Source organism: Numida meleagris, chromosome 2 (assembly GCF_002078875.1).
Source record: "Numida meleagris isolate 19003 breed g44 Domestic line chromosome 2, NumMel1.0, whole genome shotgun sequence".
NCBI classification, from domain to species: Eukaryota; Metazoa; Chordata; class Aves; order Galliformes; family Numididae; genus Numida; species Numida meleagris.
In genome coordinates, this window is record NC_034410.1 from 121,283,928 (window position 1) to 121,302,198 (window position 18,271).

At 44.1% G+C, this 18,271-nt stretch overlaps 2 protein-coding genes across 2 annotated transcripts; one reads left to right on the forward strand and one right to left on the reverse strand.

The window, feature by feature from the left end:
• On the forward strand, nucleotides 2,465-14,697 carry E2F5 (E2F transcription factor 5). Its single transcript, XM_021386658.1, has 9 exons — nucleotides 2,465-2,623; nucleotides 5,875-5,984; nucleotides 6,623-6,784; nucleotides 8,035-8,078; nucleotides 9,280-9,344; nucleotides 10,977-11,241; nucleotides 11,947-12,147; nucleotides 12,597-12,641; nucleotides 13,955-14,697. Exons 1-9 carry the CDS (start codon nucleotides 2,492-2,494, stop codon nucleotides 14,062-14,064), a joined length of 1,134 nt encoding a protein of 377 aa, XP_021242333.1. The 5' UTR covers nucleotides 2,465-2,491; the 3' UTR covers nucleotides 14,065-14,697.
• Nucleotides 14,655-18,013, reverse strand: C2H8orf59 (chromosome 2 C8orf59 homolog). The gene is made up of 3 exons (XM_021386661.1): nucleotides 17,843-18,013; nucleotides 15,963-16,079; nucleotides 14,655-14,814 (listed from the first exon to the last, which is right to left on the reverse strand). The coding sequence occupies exons 1-3, from the start codon at nucleotides 17,966-17,968 to the stop codon at nucleotides 14,746-14,748; spliced, it is 312 nt and encodes a 103-aa protein (XP_021242336.1). The 5' UTR covers nucleotides 17,969-18,013; the 3' UTR covers nucleotides 14,655-14,745.

The window sequence follows — 18,271 nt, forward strand, 5'->3', positions numbered from 1 at the left end:
CTGAAGCAAAGGAAAAAAAGGTGGAAGTCAAGGGCTGGGAATTGTTTAGAGATTGCTCTGTCTTATAAATGAGGAAGATCCCATGTGTGTGGGAGGGGACGGAAAAGAACTGCTTCAGCTCTGGTTCCCTGCATCCAGCACTTGAGGCCAGGGAAGAGCACAGCCATCAGCACCAGTGACAGGGCGTACCCTCCGGTACTGTACTCCCCCAGCTCATGTATGTGTGTAATGATAAACTGTTAAGGACTGACTCCTTTGAAGCAGATTGATAATATGTAAAAAATAATATATACTGGTAACAATTAGTAAGGTGCAAGATGTAACTCTTAGCACAAGAGCGTCAGTCTAGTAAATTTTGTTGTAAAGTTTAAAATTAGGTCGATTTGTCAATCTCACACTATCACAGCAAGCTTCTTGATTGCCTGACAGAAATATCTCAACACCACTAAAGTGCAGAAGGAAATATCCTCTCATGACGACCCTGTGCTCTGCACACTTCTTTCTTCAGAAGCCACATAGTAATCTGGAAAACTGTTCTGTAATGTTTGCATGGATGTCAAACAAAGGTTGTGGTACTTCTGCAGCATTTCAGAATGTCGCATTTACCAAGTGTTTCTTTGGGCACTTCTCTAAGTCTTTGACCAAGGCACGCTTCTGATGATATCACTGAATACTTGGAATGCACTGGCAAGGTAACACACCTTCCTTGTACCCACGCTCAATTTATTAATGTCAGCTCAGGTTTTCCTCCAAGCTTTTCATTCTGAAACCATTTCCTGATTTTGTCAGAGGGAGCTGCTACTGTTTTTTACCATGGGTTCTTACTGTTCCTTGCTCTTGGCTGGGAAATCTCATAGCATAGCACCCAGGCACATACCTGTGGTAGCTATGTTTGTGTTGTTTGCTTTTCACGTGTCTGATTCTGCCTCTGGCTTTGTTTCCTTCTTTATGCCTGCACGGATTTCTTAGAGTTTTTTAAAAGTTAATTCCTATGGTGGGAATAGGCCTCAAAATGATAAATAGACACGTGTGGTGCAGATCAAAACTGCCAAATTTTAACCATTCAGAAGGAAAAATTTCAGTCTGAGATTAATGGAAAGCATAAAATAATTGAATAAATAAAAATCTAATTGAAATACGAACTCTATTAATATGAACATGAACTCTGTTGTCATCTGAATGACATGTTTTCAGGCATTAATCACAACCATTTAAAGCTGATTATGTTATTAGATTTTGTTTTCATTTCCAGACAAAATAACAGATTTTTTTTAAAATCAACACCAAAATGTGCAAGGGGGAAGGAAATTCCTGTGCGGATTGAGAGCAGGAGTGATGTGATTCAACGGCCTGTGACAGCGGACACTTTCTCACACAGGAGGTCCTTCTATTTCATTATGTAGGCCCATGACATCAGAGGCAGGCAGTGGTATGGCAGTAGCGGTTGAACCTTCCCGCTAATACTGTTACACGTTGCTGCTGCGTGACAGATGGCAGCAGAGGGGCAGTCTGACACAATGGTGTCTCTCGTGGAAGTGTGGATGAAGCAAAGGTGTGCCACTGAATTCCTCCATGTAGAAAGAAATGGCACCCACTGACATTTGTCGATGCTTGCTGAACATTGCTGGAGAGCAAACAGTGGCTGCGAGGCGGTGGGTGCTGCATTTCAGCAGTAGTGACAACAGAGGGTCACCTCTGCTGGTGCAGATTGTTACGAGTGGGGAATGGAGGCTCTTGTTCATCACTGCCAAAAATGCACAGCTAATGGTGGTAACTGCGTTGAAAAATAGAGTTCTGTATCTGAGACTTTGCTCTATCAAGTAGTGTTATTGTGCTCTTTATCTCTTGTAGTTTCCATGGAAATAAATAGGAAGCATTACTTACAGAGTAATCTATGTGTATATATATATTCTCCATGAACATGCTCTTGTTTAAGAGGTCCCAGCTCCCAGCCGCGGCCTCGTCAGTGCACTGCCCCTTCCTGACGTGCTCCATTGCCTGGCACGAGGTCAGCGTGTCGTACTGTCCGCGCTGCCCATGGGAGGGCCAGCGTGCCTGGGTGCTGTCCCACTTCAGCGTGCGCGCAGGGCTGAGGTGGGGTCCAAGAGCCGCGAGGAGCCTTGTGCAGCCGCTGCCGGTGTGACCGTGCACTGCTCGCAAAGGGACTGGAGCCAAAATTCTGACGTGGTCTAAAGAACCGGATTCTTCATAAAGACAAAGTTACCAGAACCGAACTGCTCTCGCATCCAACAGGCACCGCACACCGAAGGCGGGCCGCCCGGCCGCAGTTCGCAGCACCGCCGTCGTCGGGCTGTCCCCGTGCAGCCCCCCGCCCCGGCCTCCCCATGCCGGTGTCCAGGCAACGGCGGCGGCGTCACTTCCTGCGGCACCGCCCCTCCCGCCGCAGCCCTCGGGCCGGCTCCGTTCCGAGCTCGGTCTGTTGCGGCGGTCGCGACACGTGGCGCGGCGGGGTGNCGGCCCGGCGGGCACCATGGCCGCGGCGGCCGAGGCGGCGGGCGGCGGCGGCGGCAGCAGCCGGCACGAGAAGAGCCTGGGGCTGCTCACTACCAAGTTCGTGTCGCTGCTGCAGGAGGCCAAGGACGGCGTGCTGGACCTCAAAGTGGTGCGAGGGCGGGGCGGCGCGGGCCCGCCGTGGCCGCGACGGTGGGGGAGGCCCGGGCGGCTGTCAGGTTGCGGCCGTGCCCGGGGCGGGGGCCGGGTCACCTGCCGGCTGCGGAGGGAGGCTGGAGCCGCGGTCCCGCGCAGCCTGGCCGGCTTCGGTTGTTTGTTTTCACTTTGCGGTTGCTCTGATTACGGACTCTGTGCGCGGCCGCCTATTTAAGGCTGTTTTCAGCCGTTCCGTGCGCGGTGCGAGGTAATAGGGCTCTTCTGTGGTGCTGGTGCCGGCCCTCAGCGTGCCGGGGGACCCGCTCCAGTCGGTGCCGTGCAGTAGTGCGACCTGCACCCGAGCGCAGGATAATGAAGAAGGAGGTGACACGAGAGCGGTGTTTGCCAGGCTGAGAATAAGCAGCTTGGTGCCTTGGTTACTTGAGTCCTTTCAGGAAAGCTGACCGTGCTCCTTGGCTCTGTTAGTGGATTCTCGGAGGGATGGTGTCCTTGGATACTTTTCGTGCGTTGGTGTTCAGAGAGAGCTCTTCAACAATGTTACAGTGTAAAGTGAAACTTGTCAGTGAGCTAGGAGGGGTCCCGTCGGTGTAACGTTCCAGCTTTAGCTGCGCAGGGCACTCAGATGGGTGTATTTGGAACAGTGATGCAGGGCAGTGCAGCAGGGTGGGTCGGGTGTTTGTCATTCACTTCTGTGCAGAAGGGGTTCTCCCACCAAAGGGAAATGGCAGCACCTAGGGCCAGGGGAAGGTAAACAGGCACTGCAGAAATGACAGAAACTTCTGCTCAGGGCTTTCTATTGGAAACTGGTTTCCGAATGACAGGATATGGCTTGTTTTAAGTAAGCACTAACTGAAGAGAACAAAACGTTGGTACTTTCATAAGCAATTAGTCAAAATGTACATTTCTGTAATCCGGTGTTTCTCATAAGTAAGTCACATGTGTAGGGAAGAAGTGAAAAGCAGAATGCATACCCTGTTGGTGTGCTCAGGGAAATGAGGGACGGGATGCTCCTGGAGTGAAACAGAGTTTTCCAAGAGATGGTTCATTCATCAAAGATTTCAGATGTCTCGTGTCGTATTTACACGTATCGACCATCTGAATAATATTTCATAGAATCATAGAATGGCCTGGGTTGAAAAGGACCTCAGAGATCATCTAGTTTCAACCCCTGTGCTGTGTGCAGGGTCACCAACCACTAGACCAGGCTGCCCAGAGCCACCTCCAGCCTGGGGTTTCTGTACCAGAATACTAAGTACACCATGAAGAAAACAGGATTTGGAAACCCAAAGTGTACTTTGTGATTTATCAGCGGAGAATGAAAAGCGGTGTGACAGAACGTTTCCTGGTGATCTCTGGGTATCTGTAGCTGGCAGTCTGTGAAGCGACCACAGGGGACGTGTGTGCTGACCCGCGATGGTGCTGACCCCGTGTGGGTCACTGCTCCTCACTCCGGGTGCAGGAAGCCCCAGCAGTTGAGTGTGTTGAACTTTGGAAGTGTTTTAGCACGGAGCGCTTCTCTGCTAATGCCTGACAAGTCATGGGAGTGAGGATTTTCTTGACTTGGAGGTTAAATCCTACAGGGCTCAGTTTAAAATCAAGCATCTCTTCCAGAATAATTGCGTAGCTGTCCCTGAATGACCCTGTGTAAGTAAACGTTGCTAAGGAAGTAAGCTTAAAACATCAAGGGATGAGATGGGAGGGAAAGAAAGAAAGCTCCTCTGTTCAGAAATCCGCCATTTGCAGGGAATGGATAAATACAGAAAGATCACAATGAGTGAATAAAGGCTAAGCCACCTGAAATGACACCCAGAACACAGTGTGTTCCTTCTCTTCGGCAGCATACTCAGGCTTCTGCTTTGATTCCTTAAGTAGGCTTGGCTTGTAGAAAAATGCCATCCCTGCTGTACTCGGGGCTGAATGGTATTTTTGATCAACAATGCAAAGCATTGAGTACTCTAAAATTTGTTCACTTGCCACTCAAGTTTATCCTATTCCATGGCAAGAGACAGAAAGTATTGCAAACGTGGGGACAGGAAGGGTCCTGGGATTTGCAGCTACTGCTCAGCTGCTCTGATGGAGTTCTTGTCTCTGGAAAGTCTAAATTAGTGGAGTCCTAAAAACTAAGCAACCGGAAAAAACAAACAGAGTACCACCAAGGACAAAATTTCCAACTGAAAAATTACATGTTGTATAAGAACTTAGCATCTGATCTCTGAAGTGTCTACCTGATGGGAAAACAAAAGGAAGATGGGAAGGAGATTGCTCTGCTGCTTTGAGCTGCTTCTGTATCACAAAGACGGTCCCCAGTGCCCACTGCCATCTCCTTGCATGATGTTGTTTAACGGGAAAAGCTTCTGATGTGATCTAAACCTCTTTCCTTGCCCCTGGTTGAATCAGGATCTGGGGAAAAAAAAAAAAAAAAAAAAGTGCAGAAAGCAAAGTTTTCATCAGGTGCCCAGGAAATGCACATCTAGGTAGGCTTTGTATCAGGTATGTAAGAATCATCATGCACAGAACTACGAGTGATCAAGCAGCCTGTTTCCTCTGATTCACGGTGTGCTCTGCTGTCAGTGGCATGTTTTGATGGCGCATGCAAACACACCATAGCTGGCCTGGGTCAGAAAGGGAAGTGGTCATGGCTGTCAGCATTGGTACTGGCTGTGCCAGGGTTTTGGTGGCTCTTGAGGCTGTTTCCTCGTGTCCTATCACTCCTCGCCTGACAAGGTGGCTTACGGGACAGTGCTGGCTTATAGTCTTACAGCTCTCCTTCCTTCAGCCATTTTGGGAAATTACCCTCCGTCTTCCCATATCCCAGCAGTTTAATTCAGAGAGTATCAGCAGAGGGGATAATAAACTCAACATGCTGTTGGCCTCAGAGACTTGTTTTGTTGCAGTGTTGCCATCTTCCTTCCCTACTGTTTTGTGCCTGTTAGGATGGACAGTGCATGGTGCATCTACCAATGGCAGCAATGGCAGTTCATGTGGGTACTCCTCCCTGGTGAAGGTGGGCTTGCTGGCCTTGCCTGAGGTGACTTCCCTCACCATCAGGAGGCCACACTTGCATGCCACTTGAAGCAGATGCTAAACTTCTGAATTTATCATTGGGCATCCTACTCTTGAAGGAAGAGTCAAACTATTGCCCTTCAGAGTTGTCTCATTATTATTTGGCATTATTTTCAGGGGAATTGGTTAGAGTGTCTGTTGTTTGGCCCACGTTGGTGATAGCTGTTGCTCTCGTCTCCACAGGCTGCTGACGCCCTTGCCGTAAGGCAGAAGAGGAGGATCTATGATATCACCAATGTTTTAGAGGGGATTGATCTCATTGAGAAGAAGTCAAAAAACAGCATTCAGTGGAAGTAAGCTTTGTCAATTCTGCATTTCTTCCTGTGCCTGTGAGCAACAGAAGCTGCCTCCATCCCTTTCTCCTGACCAATTAACCTAGCATGAAATTAATGTTACTCTCAGAAATGAGCAGTGCAACATTTCAGACTGACATCCAAGTTACAAATGAAACTTATTGGTCTTTCCTTTAATTTGCGTCTTTGATACATAGAATCAAGTTTAAAAAATATAGGAGAGATACTTTCAGAAAACTTGCACTGCTACTTTCTAACTATCACTCACACTCCCTGAATCTGGGAAAGGTATTGGGGAACAGTATTTCCACCTACCCACCCCTCTTAATTATTTTCTCTGGTCACTGAAGATGAAATGGTAACTGAAGAGTTAAGAGGGAAGGAGGGGAGGAAGAGCTGTGAACAATCTCTAATACAGAAAAACTACATTCCAAAAGAATATAAGGTTAGGTAGAGGGAAATTCTAAATCTGATTTAATTTTTAAAATGTTCTTTTTTCTCGTAAAGCGCTGCTGAGAGAGTAAATTTCCTTCGTAATGAATTTTAGTAGATTGTTCAAATTATTGAAAGCATGCTTAGGAAGTGTTCTTTTAGATTTTCACTTCTTGTGGTTTCATGAACTTTCATACTTTTTTAAGAGGAGTAGGTGCTGGCTGCAATACAAAAGAAGTCGTGGACAGGCTGAGGTATCTTGAAGCTGAAATTGAAGATCTAGAACTAAAAGAAAAAGAATTGGATCAGCAGAAACTATGGCTACAGCAAAGTATCAAGAATGTTATGGATGATTCTACAAACCACCAATATCCTTTTCAAGAAATGGTGTGCATCTTGGAACAAGAATTAAAACGGCAATTAAAGCATAGGTAAAGGGTGAAACATGCTGTAATCCATTTCATCCAGAAGCAAAGGCTAAGAAAGGCTAATTTTTTTTTATCTCTCCTGGTTTTGGTTCAAGAAGAGTATAAATCATGTTTGCATGACTTTTTAAGTTCTGTGACTGTACAAACGGTAATCTGAAAATAATCTAGCATATGTATGTATGGCAGTAATTTTTAACTCCACAGTATAATCCTGGTATCTGGTTTTAAATTGATTTGTATTGCATTTAGGCACTTGGATTTACACTTTCTTAGCTGTATTTTACATGAATCTCCCCCCCTACCCTCCCCACCTTTTACTTCCCTCTCTTGAAAAGTTTAAGCTATCACCTAAAGATAAATTGAGTTGAGTTAACAAAGACCCGAAGCTTGTTAGGTTTGGAACAGGAAAAATATCCTGTGTGTAAATATTCCATAAGCAGTAAGGTCCAGCTATATTGCTTGTAATGTGTTTATCTGTCTTACAAGATATTGTGTAAAACAGACACATCTGAGATTTGGAGCAGGAAAATGCCCTTCTTATTGATAGTACCAATGATAAGTACTTAACATTATTTGCAATAGCTCTGCAGAAACTATACCTATAAAATAGATTTTATAAAAAAATGAGATTTAAGTAAGATATGAAGAGAAACGTGCCACTGGGAGAGTTAGCAGTGGAATTAATCCCCCAGGGGAGGGGTGGAACATCCATCACTGGATGTTTTCCAGAACAGGAGAGGTAAACAACTGTCTGGAATGTCTTAATAACTGATCGTACCTTGAGGCAGGGGAACAGGTCTGCAGATGAACTCTCAAGGCCCCTCTAGCAGTCTTTTTATGTGATTTTGGGGACATCCTGTTGAATTATATAGTGTCAACTTAATGAGGTAAATGGTGATCTTATAAACAAGATTTTACATGTTTTCTATTTAAAAAGAATCTCTTCTCATTCAAGCTACTCAGCTTCTTCTCTTTTGGTATTTTCTTCACATCTATAGGTATATTTTTTTAACAGTACAGAACTGTGTTATTTTTAAAATAGCCATTTGGAACATCATAAATCATGCCTTGATTACACCTTTGAGTAGCAGCAGTAAGCTTAGGCTTAGTGTTTGGACAAACTTCTTTTTAAAGGCATCAAATACCAGTTGCATGTTGCTTTAAGAAAAATGTTCCTTGACATAAATTACATTTTCATATGTCACCCATGAAGATATCTGTAACTGTTTCAATGGTGAGTTGCTCCTACACTGTGCTTCCTAAAGTGAGGGCTTTCCTGATCTTCTTCTTGAAAGTTAACTTGCTAACTAACCTGCCTTTTCCCTGCAAATGTTTTGAATTTAGAATAAATATTCAATGGTGCTCAGAAGTAAATAGATACATCTTCTACTGTTCCCGGCCAACTGGTTCTAGTGTATAGTCACAGATTGTATGGAGTGGAAGTTCAGCTGTTTTCAGAGTGCTGGTTTTGGATGTCTTTTTCTCTATTCATACTTTGTAGTAGCTTGCCTCTGACCCTAAAAGAACCAAGAACAGGGCTTGTTGGTCTGTCTCACCTGCAGACCAGCCAGGTCCAGTTTTCTTAAAGTTTTCTGGTGGCAGCTTCAGTCAGAAGGAATTCCTCATGATGCTACATGGGGCCGGCAGGAGTTCAAAGATGGGACACTGCTACTAAACAAGAAAGATTCTGTACTGAAAGTTTCAACAAACTGTCAAGAATTGCTGGCAGAAATTATTTCCCTTGACACCCTTTCTGGATCCTGGGTTACTCAAGGGAAGATTGTTATTCAGCTTCACCTGAGCTCAAAACCATCTCTTTGCCACAAGGAAGGTTGGGTTTCTCTTTGAATAAAAATGTAAGATTAGACAACTGCTGTGGAGTTTTACAAAAACAAGCTGTTGCTGAGAAGAATTAGTTGTTACAAAATATGGAGGAGGCCCAGTCACATTGTACTGGGTGTAAAATGTATCTCAAGTGGCAGGAAAAGAAAAGCATTATTCCAAGTTACGGGTGAAGGGGAATTGACGTGTCCTAACAATTTGCAGTGCGCATATTAAGCCACAGGTGAGTGTTACAGTCACCTATTACATCTGAGTTGTATGTGCGGCAGAAGTTTTAAGTTCAGGTACTTCAAAATGCTGACACTGAAGACAACAATTGAAATGTTTCCTTGCTTTCCTGTGTAATCTGTCCTCAAAGCCATAATGTAAGCTGTACAAAAGAGTTGTTTTTGCTGAAAAGGAAGCTAGTTAAATATTAGATTTTGGATCTTACAGGGACTATGCAAATCCCATCACAAATGTATTTGTGCTGGAATTATGCATTATTTCGAGTAGCTCTGGAGAATTATTCTATCTTATTTGAGTGGATACCATGCAAGATGTAAGAAAAATATGTACAGTTAACACTCTCTTAAAAATTGCTATTTAACCAGGAGACACACTTCTAGCAATTCAAGCACCTTGTGGTACACAGTTAGAAGTACCTATACCTGAAATGGTACGTACTGGTTTCTTGTTTGCCTGAGTGCTGTAAGGGGAGAGTGGAAAAGAAGAGGTATACTACAGCTGAGGATTTATCTCTGGCTGTGATGAGAGAGGAAGGAAAAATATTAAGATAGTCTTAGTTGAGAATGGAGGTGTTGGGTGGGAAAAAGTGTTGTTTTTTTTTTTTTTCTGCACACCTAAGTCTATGTATACAAAAGAGAAACTAATGCTAACTCATGTCTTATATTGGAAACAAGATATAATAGCGGGTTTCTTTGTCCTTTATCCTCCCTAACTCTTAAAAGTTACAGCTTTCCAGTTTAGGCATAATTGTCTTGAATTCCCTTAAGAACTTGGTAGCAGTAACTTATATGTGTCAAATTTCAAATGTATTGTATAGCTAAATCAGAACTTCCATGAAAATGCCTTTTAGATTTATTTGTATGTTTAGTTTAGATGTTGTTCATGTTTAGTCACATAGTAATAGATTGAATAGAGAAACACTGTGGACTTCTTTTTAGCTGAAGGGTTTGTTAGACTGGGCAAATTGGAGGAGGAGGCCAAATTACTTACCTCTGTCAATCTTTAATCTTTTTTTTTTTTTAATTGCAGTGCTCTGTTTTAAATAGGGTTGATACCTTACGTAGTTGGGAGAGAAGAGAGTGTTGCATGAAGCATGACAAGACACAATGCTTTTAGAATGGTGAAACTCACAGGAGAAGTTTCAGAAGCTATTTTTAATGAGGCTAAGCAAAATTTGATATCATAAGAGCATCCAAAGCTAGGACCATGAAGCTGGTCCAGTAATACTGGGTCTCTTTTCATCTGTGCTGAAAACAGTTCAGGCAATGGTACGGTTCCCTGTGTGGTCAGAGCAGTTGTGATGCAGCTTTTTCAACTTTTTGTGGAGGATAAGAGCAGATGATTTTAGTCTTCCATTGGCAGCTTCAAATGGGATGCTTTTTCTTTGGTTCTCCTCCCCTCAGGCTCCTTTCCCACTTTCCTCATCCTCATTTTTTCTAGAACATACTTGCTGAAAACCTGTTTGCTGAATTAGCCTGAATCTACCAAAAGAATGCCAAGCAAATCAAAGAGATTGTTTCCACTGACTTGTTGATTCTGTGTCCGCTCAGTCTGGGTGTGATACTTAATTATTGTGGCATGGCTAGTCCCAACTAAGATGGTTCTGAAGCTCCATTTAAGAGGAAGAAATCTAAAAGTGTGCAAATTTTTGTCTGTTTTGTTACTGATAAGATGTAGCTCTGCTGTAAGTTTCATGCAACTTGAATTCAGAACTTAGACGATCACTTCAGAAGGTTATATGTTTGTGTCTTCTGTAACCGTTCTGGTCAGGTAAACACATAACAGGATTGTAATCTGTATCCTGTTAGATTACTTACATTTGTTTTAAACATTTGTTTCCTGTCTGAATATGATTTGATAAGTTTGACAACTGTGATTTCTTCCTAGCGTTTTAATTAGAAGAGCACTGTGTCTTCTGGGAGGTAAAAAGTACATCAATTTGAGAATTCTGTTCAAACATCTTCATTATTTACTATGGGAAATAAGTCTACGCAATTACTATTTTTGGTACAGTTCCAAATTCTAAGGGAACTATAACTTTCTTAATACACCATCTCTACAGGGACAGAATGGACAGAAGAAATACCAGATCAATCTTAAAAGTAGTTCAGGACCTATTCATGTACTGCTTATAAACAAAGAATCAAGTTCCTCCAAGCCCATGGTGTTTCCAGTTCCTCCACCTGATGACCTTGCACAAACCCCATCTCAGCCTGCAGCTCCAGTGACTCCCCTTAAACCTACTCCAGCTACTGAAAATCCACCAGAACACGGTCTTAACCAGGGACAACAGCTGCCAGAAACAACAGTTGTGGACACACCATCAGGTGGGTCCAAATTTTTTTTCCACCTAAGATGGGTGGGGAAGGGCTTAGGGGGAGGAAAGAAACAGAAATGGTGATAGATGAAAGAAAGGCATATCAACTATTTGCATAAAGCGGCAGGTGTCTGTTAAGAAACTGTCCCGAGGGGCTTACTAATGGCTTTCGAGAGGTTACAGAAAAGCTTCTTCCTCTTCTGTCCTCTATCTGATTGATGAAACAGATTGTCCCCTTGTAGCTTATTGTCTTATACCAAACAGGTTTTGCATGTGATCCTGGCTGTTAATCTGAGATGTTTCTCCAGAATGCAGGGTGGAATGAAATTGCCAGCCTTAGATGGAGTATATGATTTGAACATATACCTTTTTGTGAGGCAGATAGTACAGGCACCAGTTCCAGCTTTTGTGCCACAAGGTCACTTACCTTCTTCCACATAGCCACAGTGAGAGACAGTCTGAATATCAGGTATTTTTTTAATCATAATTGTAGGATAATATGGAAATATTTAAGAGAATGCTGTCACTATTACAGTCTACGTTTCCAAGGGATCCTGATAAAATTGAGCTTGCGAGTTTGGAATGGGGAAGAGATTCTTCTCACCTCATCCCTGACATGAGCTATGTTGTCCTCAAGAGAGAAAAGCCAGGTACAGGTCCTTTACATTCCTTTTTATACTAATAGATTTTATAATGTGCTTTTCTGTCTTTGTAGAAAGCAGTTTGCAGCAGAACAGCACAACTCCAGCAACTCCTTATTCCAGCCTTCCAGAGCCAGTGTTGTACCCCGGCCTTTCAGGAGATGTCGCCCAAGCTACAGCTAGCTCCAACGACTATCAGGCTTTGCTCCCTTTGGACGTTAACTGTATCCTCAAGCCAAACTCATTTGACATTGCAAAGATGGATGAGCCCACAGGTAGGGAGAAACAGTTGCTATTCAGTGTTTTTATTGTTTCCTAAGCCATTCTTCTTGCCAAGTTACCAATGAGTTACAGGGAGGGAAGGATTAAGGCTTTTCCCACAGAGGAAATGGCAGGCCTTTGTTTATCTCCTACCGAAGACACCCAGCCAGTTCTGGGTAGCAAGCTCATTTTGAGCAAGATAGCTTTCTTTGCTGTCAAATAAGCTACTCATTGCACGTGGCTTTAGGGTTATAAGAGATTGACGGTACAGCTTGAGGAGAGCAGGAGAAATTCATCAGGAAAAATTGAGGGATAAAACCAGGAATATGTTTTATATACGTATGCAGCATACTATCTCCACAGCTCCTACAGTGTGCACATGAGCCGTGCTGTACTTTACAATTCAGTGTCATAATGCAGAGAATCTGTTGACTGCAATAAACACATGCTCCTGTTTTCACAGGAAATATCGGTGGGGATATTATTGATGAACTTATGTCCTCTGATGGTAAGTATTTAGCATCCTTACTTGCAGTTATTAAAAAAGTAGTAGCATGGTTTTTATCTGAACAGCACGCTTGGTAGGTATCAAATCTCATACCAAGAGTCAATATACTACTTCTTTCCCCTGTACTGCCTCTTCTATCCTTGTCATTCTTGTCTTTGCACCCCTATCCATTCCCTGCAACACTTTTATTTAACAGTCACAATATGAAAGCCTTAATCCAGCAAGAACTTACATGCATGAGTAACTCAACAGTACTTAATTCTAGAATAAATAAAAAACAGGTTGATGACTCGAGTCCTGCCTTAAAAAAAAAAAAAAAAAATCTTGTTTAATTCTGTTCTGCCTCAGGCCTCTTCCATGAGCTTTGAGCAGATATTTCAGAGCACATTTACATGCCTGCATGCAGACTGATACTGGGCCAGGTCTCTTACACTGGCAGAACAAATACAATCCTTTTCTGGTCTTGCATCTCCTTGGCCATATGTATGCAGAACTGAGCCAGAGCTAGTGGTTCTATACGCTCCATGACCCCCTGCTGTATCTCACTGAACTCAGCTGGCTTTGCCCTTTTCCCATGTAACTGTGCTGTTCTGTGAACAGCCTGTGTTAATATCTGCTTTTCAAGTAGACAAACGTGGGGCTTATCTAGAAAGAAACATGCAACTACAAGATCTAAGAGGGAAACTGGAGTTACATGAATGTGCCAATAAAATATGTGGATAAAATGGAAATACTCCCCACTTTTAAAACAGCTACAGTGTGCCCAGTTCATCTGCATGAGTCTTCCCGAGGTACAGCATGAGGGCTGAGGCATCTCTTCCTGCACTCCCCAAAAAGGGTTTCAAGTCCATGCATGAAACGCAATGCACAGAGGTGACAGCCTCCATTTTTCTTCTGTAAAATAGGGATAATATTAATTTCTTTATCCAGAATAAATATCTGAAGATGAATACATACAACATCGTAACAGGAAGGAGATAAATATAAGCAATGGCTTTTTGGCAGAGTTTTCAAAAGCTGCTTAGGAGTTCCTTTGCTGCAAAAGGAGAGAGTAGGTCCATATTTCACAGCTTTCACTCCATCCCCATCAAATTTATGTACGATACTAAGGGAAAAGGTGTAGACCTGTCACTTACTGCCTTAGTTTTAAGGCAATACAGTATGTATCCTAGCATGCTTGTCAGATTATCAAGACAATATTTTACTTATAAAGACTAACCCTGGCACTGGTGATGATGAACATACCGGATTATGAGATAGGGCTGATATTCCAAAAGTGTTTTAACTTAAACTAAACTATTCCTGCTTTACAGTTTTTCCTCTCTTACGACTCTCTCCTACTCCCGGAGATGACTACAACTTTAACCTGGATGATAATGAAGGAGTCTGTGATCTCTTTGATGTGCAGATACTAAATTATTAGATATTGTGTCAACCAGACTACTTATCTACCTCTAACGATAACATTCTAGACTTCTTCATAACCTAAGTATTTGAATAATGAATGTATAACTTCTTAGTTCACTGACTCTGGGAGTATATTTCCTTTTGCTTCCTTTAACTACTTCACAAAACAAATTGAACCACCAGAAAAAAAAAAAAAAAAGGGCTTTTTATCAGAATCTTGGCACACTTTTCACCTGAGTGTCCTTTGTGTAATCCAATGATTTGGGAGTTTTCTTTTCTAAAGAAAGTGAAAATGCTTTATAGCCTTCTGATCATTTTTTTAAAAAATGATTAGATTTTCCTCACAGTTACCAGCATTTTCTTTGAAGCTTTACTGCCGAGAAGCTGTCTGCATTTTATAACGTTCCCATCAAATTTGAAACTTTCACTGCCAAGCTGAAAAGTGAAGGATATCAACTTGAGTTAGGCTTAATTGTTTCAGTGAACCAATTTTGTGAAGTGCCTTCTGTTTTAGCACTTTAAGTTTCTCACACTGACTTCTGACATTCCGCTTTCCTAGATGATAGGAAAGGTCTGTTTGTAGTTTGTATTAAAGTGTGCCAATACTTGTATATTAACAAGATTTTTTTAATAAAATTTTACAAACAAAGCCCGTGTGATCTTCTATTCTTGGAATCTCTTCATCCTCCGTTTTGCATTACAGCTGTGATAATAGACTTGTGGCAGCATCCACATTTGCTGGTTCAGCTTCTGAAGGTGTAGAAACCTGATAAAAGAAAAGTTTTAGTTTGAAGTACAGAGCAATTTCTTGTTGTGTTTGGGGGAGGAAAAAAAAAAAGGAAAAAAGTCAGCCAATGATTTATGCTGCAAGTGAAAGACAAAGTGTCACATCAGTAATGTACATAGCTAAATGGAAACAGGCACACCTTTTAGTTCAGGGAATACTTAGAACAGCATAATGTTGAAATGGGGATGAAAAATACTATTGCTTTACACCCCAAGTGGTCAAACTGAATGTTATGTCATGTACAGCCCTACTAGTGCAGGAGTAGTGGGACAGGCCAAGATCCCAGCCAAGCTCAGTAGCAAGCTAGCAGCAGTAGGGCTGCTGGCACCAATGGCCTTGCTTGGCCTCGTGTTGTGCCGGCAGCACTATCACATGCGCTTCCTTTTTTCTTCAGCCTCACCCTGGGGTACCTGGCAGTTGTTCTGTTGCTCCCAGCCACACAGGAACGTGATGACCTCAGGCACAATATTCAACTCTTGTCCAGTTCCCTCTACTTCCCCAACAGCCAGGGTGGGTTCGCCTGTGCTTTGTATAAGCCCATTGCCTTTTCTGTCCTCTAAACTATGCCCGCAGCATCAGGAAGTGTCAGTATAAGAACTCAACTGAAAGAACTTAAATTCAGGATAAGGAGCAGCTTGTCAGTATTTAATTAATTGTGTAATTATTTCTTGTCAGTGCTCAAAGCTGCACGCTGCCATGCTGAGCAGAGAAAGGAGTAAAATACTGTCCTGATCTGTAAGTGCTGCAGGCAACAGTTGCAGTACAGAAATTGGTGTTTCAGAAGTTGGTGCTTCTCATAAGTGAACACAAAGACACAGCTGTCAGCGGTTTGGAGCTGGAGCTAATTTTTTAAAAATCCATTACAAGAAACAGTTTGAATGTCATCTAAAAAGATGTTTTGGAAGCACACTCTAGCTTGGCTGCCCACCCTCTCCTCTCTTTACATTAATAGTCACAGGGCGCTTGACTATGCCAGCCAGATTTCAGCATTACCCCACAACTGAAGTTAATAAAGCTGGGTTTGTAGCTTTAAAGCCACTGCAAGAATTGCCTGCAGCCTTTGTGCCAGAATATAATGCTTTAAACATGTACATCCCTTTCATTTCCCTCCTTAGATGGGAAATTACCTGCTGATTCTTTGGAGGTTCCGCTGCAGTGCCTTTCGATAGCTGCTGTACTTCTTTCTGAATTTCAGCAAAAGCTTTATTTATCTTGCTAACTTTGTCAGCATTTGCAATGTTTATCTGTAGGGAGAAAAAAAAAAATAAGCACACGCTGGTATTTTAAACTGAAACTCAACTGGCATCATTTTTGAATAACTGTTAAGCGCTAATGTTATATGCGTATCTTACAAAATTACAGTAGGAATGTTTTTATATTTGAAATTTACTTGTCACTTAGTTGTATTGTAAAGTCACGTGCAAATGTTGTAATAAATACAAAATTATGAAAGCGGTCAGACTTGCTCTGTTGGGAAGGGAGCTGACACTGGCCCACCACACTTTGGGCAGGATCTTAGCCGTACAATGGCACTTCACATTGCGCATGTTCCAGAAGCACGCCCACACACCTGAAAGCCATCCCAAACTGCAGGTTGTCTCCTGCTGTTCCAAAGGCTGCACATTCATTCACCTCTCAACAACTTACATAGGCAGAAGCAAACCGTGTGTGAACTATTATGCACATTTATGCCTTTTGCCTTCAAAGCTGCTGTAATTTAAGAGCACATATACATTAATTCCATTTATTCCCGAGACAGCGGCCAGGAGGATCGGCAGTAAGAAAGTGAGGGCACAAGACCAATAAAACAATCTATTTAGATTAGCAATTTAATTGATAATAAACTATAGGGTGGCTCGAGAAATACAGGCTCAGCTCCTAGCTCAAATTAGAGCATACGGGGCTGTGGGCAATTCAGTTTAGACAGGCCTTCTGTTTTCCATGAGAGCCTGTTGGCAGTTCCCAGCTTCAGCGGTGCTGGAAGGGTCAGCTTGGGTACCTGACACCCTATGTACTTGGGCAGGGACTGCTCTGCAGAACGAGGCTCTGTACCCGGGATGCACGTCTGTATCAAAAGCTGCTGGAATAGTTATTATGGGGTTTCATCTACCGAGGAATAAGCCCATTTTAACACATTTTTCTGAGCATTTTACAATACTGCTTAACGAGACGTAAATCCCTAAAGGCTTAATGAATTAAAGAATACAGCTTCAAACACACAGAATAAAATTTTACTCCTAATCAGCTGCTGACTTCTCAGGAAGATGCTTTTAAACCTGTTTCTCTGTTTTTAATACAGAGCCCTTTAGACTACGTGCAGATTTGACGCCAGCAACGTGAAATTGTTTCGTGGCTCCCTGTTCATTTCCAAAGTTGTTGTGTTCCTGTCTGTCTGCCAGATTAACCCGTCAGGTGGCTTTCTCTTGCAGAATGAGAAGATCTCAAAGGGCCTTTTTTAGGAGCTGCCATTTCACTGTTTGCACAGCAGATCGAGCGGTGCGCAGTGGGAACCAGTGCCTCACCACCCTTGTTGCAAAAAACTTTCTCCTTATATCCAACCTAAATCTCCCCAGTTTGAGCTTGAAGCCATTTCCCCTTGTCCTACCACCACAGACCCTGCTAAAGAGTCTGTCCCCTTCTTTCCTGTGGCTCCCCTTTAGAAACTGAAAGGCCGCTATCAGGTCACCTCGCAGCCTTCTCTCCTCCAGGCTGAACAGCCCCAGCTCTCAGTTTGTCCTCACAGGAGAGGCGTTCCACCCCTTGGATCATTTCTGCGGCCTTTCTCTGCACGCTCTACGACAGGTCCACGTCTCCCCTGCACTGAGCTCACCCCACCCGGACGCAGCACTCCAGGCGCGCTCTCGCAGCGCAGCGCGGAGGGGCGGATCACCTCGCCCTGCTGCCCACGCAGCTTTCGATGCAGCCCAGGAGAACCACGGCCGCGACCGCACCACGCGCAAACCCGCAGCCCAGGGCAAGCCGCCAGCCCCCGCCGACTCCCGCTCACCTTCCTCAGCCCGGAGGTGACGGGCCGCGCCCGGCCCTTCCCGCGGGCCTTCCCGGCGACAGCGCCTCGGGCGATGGCGAAGACGCTGGCCGCCTTCGCCGCCTTCCGTGCCCGGCTCTTCCCCATGGCCGCCGCCGCGAGCTGCCGGCGCGCGCCTGACGTCACGACTGGGCGCCGGGGGAAGCCCTGACGTCACCGCCCCGGGATTCCCCTCCGCGCTGCCGGCCCTCCGCGGGACGGCCGCTCGCAGCGCGGGGCAGTGGCAGCGGGCGGTGGCGCCGGGCTGGGCACGGGGAGCCGCAGCACGACGGCGACAGCCCTTCGGCGCGGAGTTTGAACGCAAAAAGCTTTTCCGCGGGGCCGCCTCCCGCCGGGAGCCGCGGGGCTATGGGGCTCCGAGAGCCGCCCCACCGGGCTGCGGGGGTGGGG

Excerpts from the sequence above, each read along its gene's own strand:
- C2H8orf59 (XM_021386661.1), bottom strand. The coding sequence starts at position 17,968 with ATGGGGAAGAGCCGGGCACGGAAGGCGGCGAAGGCGGCCAGCGTCTTC. Across the intron at positions 16,080-17,842 it reads TCACCTCCGGGCTGAGGAAG|ATAAACATTGCAAATGCTGA; the intron begins GTGAGCGGGAGT and ends TTCTCCCTACAG. Across the intron at positions 14,815-15,962 it reads AACCTCCAAAGAATCAGCAG|GTTTCTACACCTTCAGAAGC; the intron begins GTAATTTCCCAT and ends TTCTTTTATCAG.
- E2F5 (XM_021386658.1), top strand. The coding sequence starts at position 2,492 with ATGGCCGCGGCGGCCGAGGCGGCGGGCGGCGGCGGCGGCAGCAGCCGG. Across the intron at positions 6,785-8,034 it reads GATGATTCTACAAACCACCA|ATTTTCATATGTCACCCATG; the intron begins ATATCCTTTTCA and ends GACATAAATTAC. Across the intron at positions 11,242-11,946 it reads AGTTGTGGACACACCATCAG|AAAGCAGTTTGCAGCAGAAC; the intron begins GTGGGTCCAAAT and ends CTGTCTTTGTAG.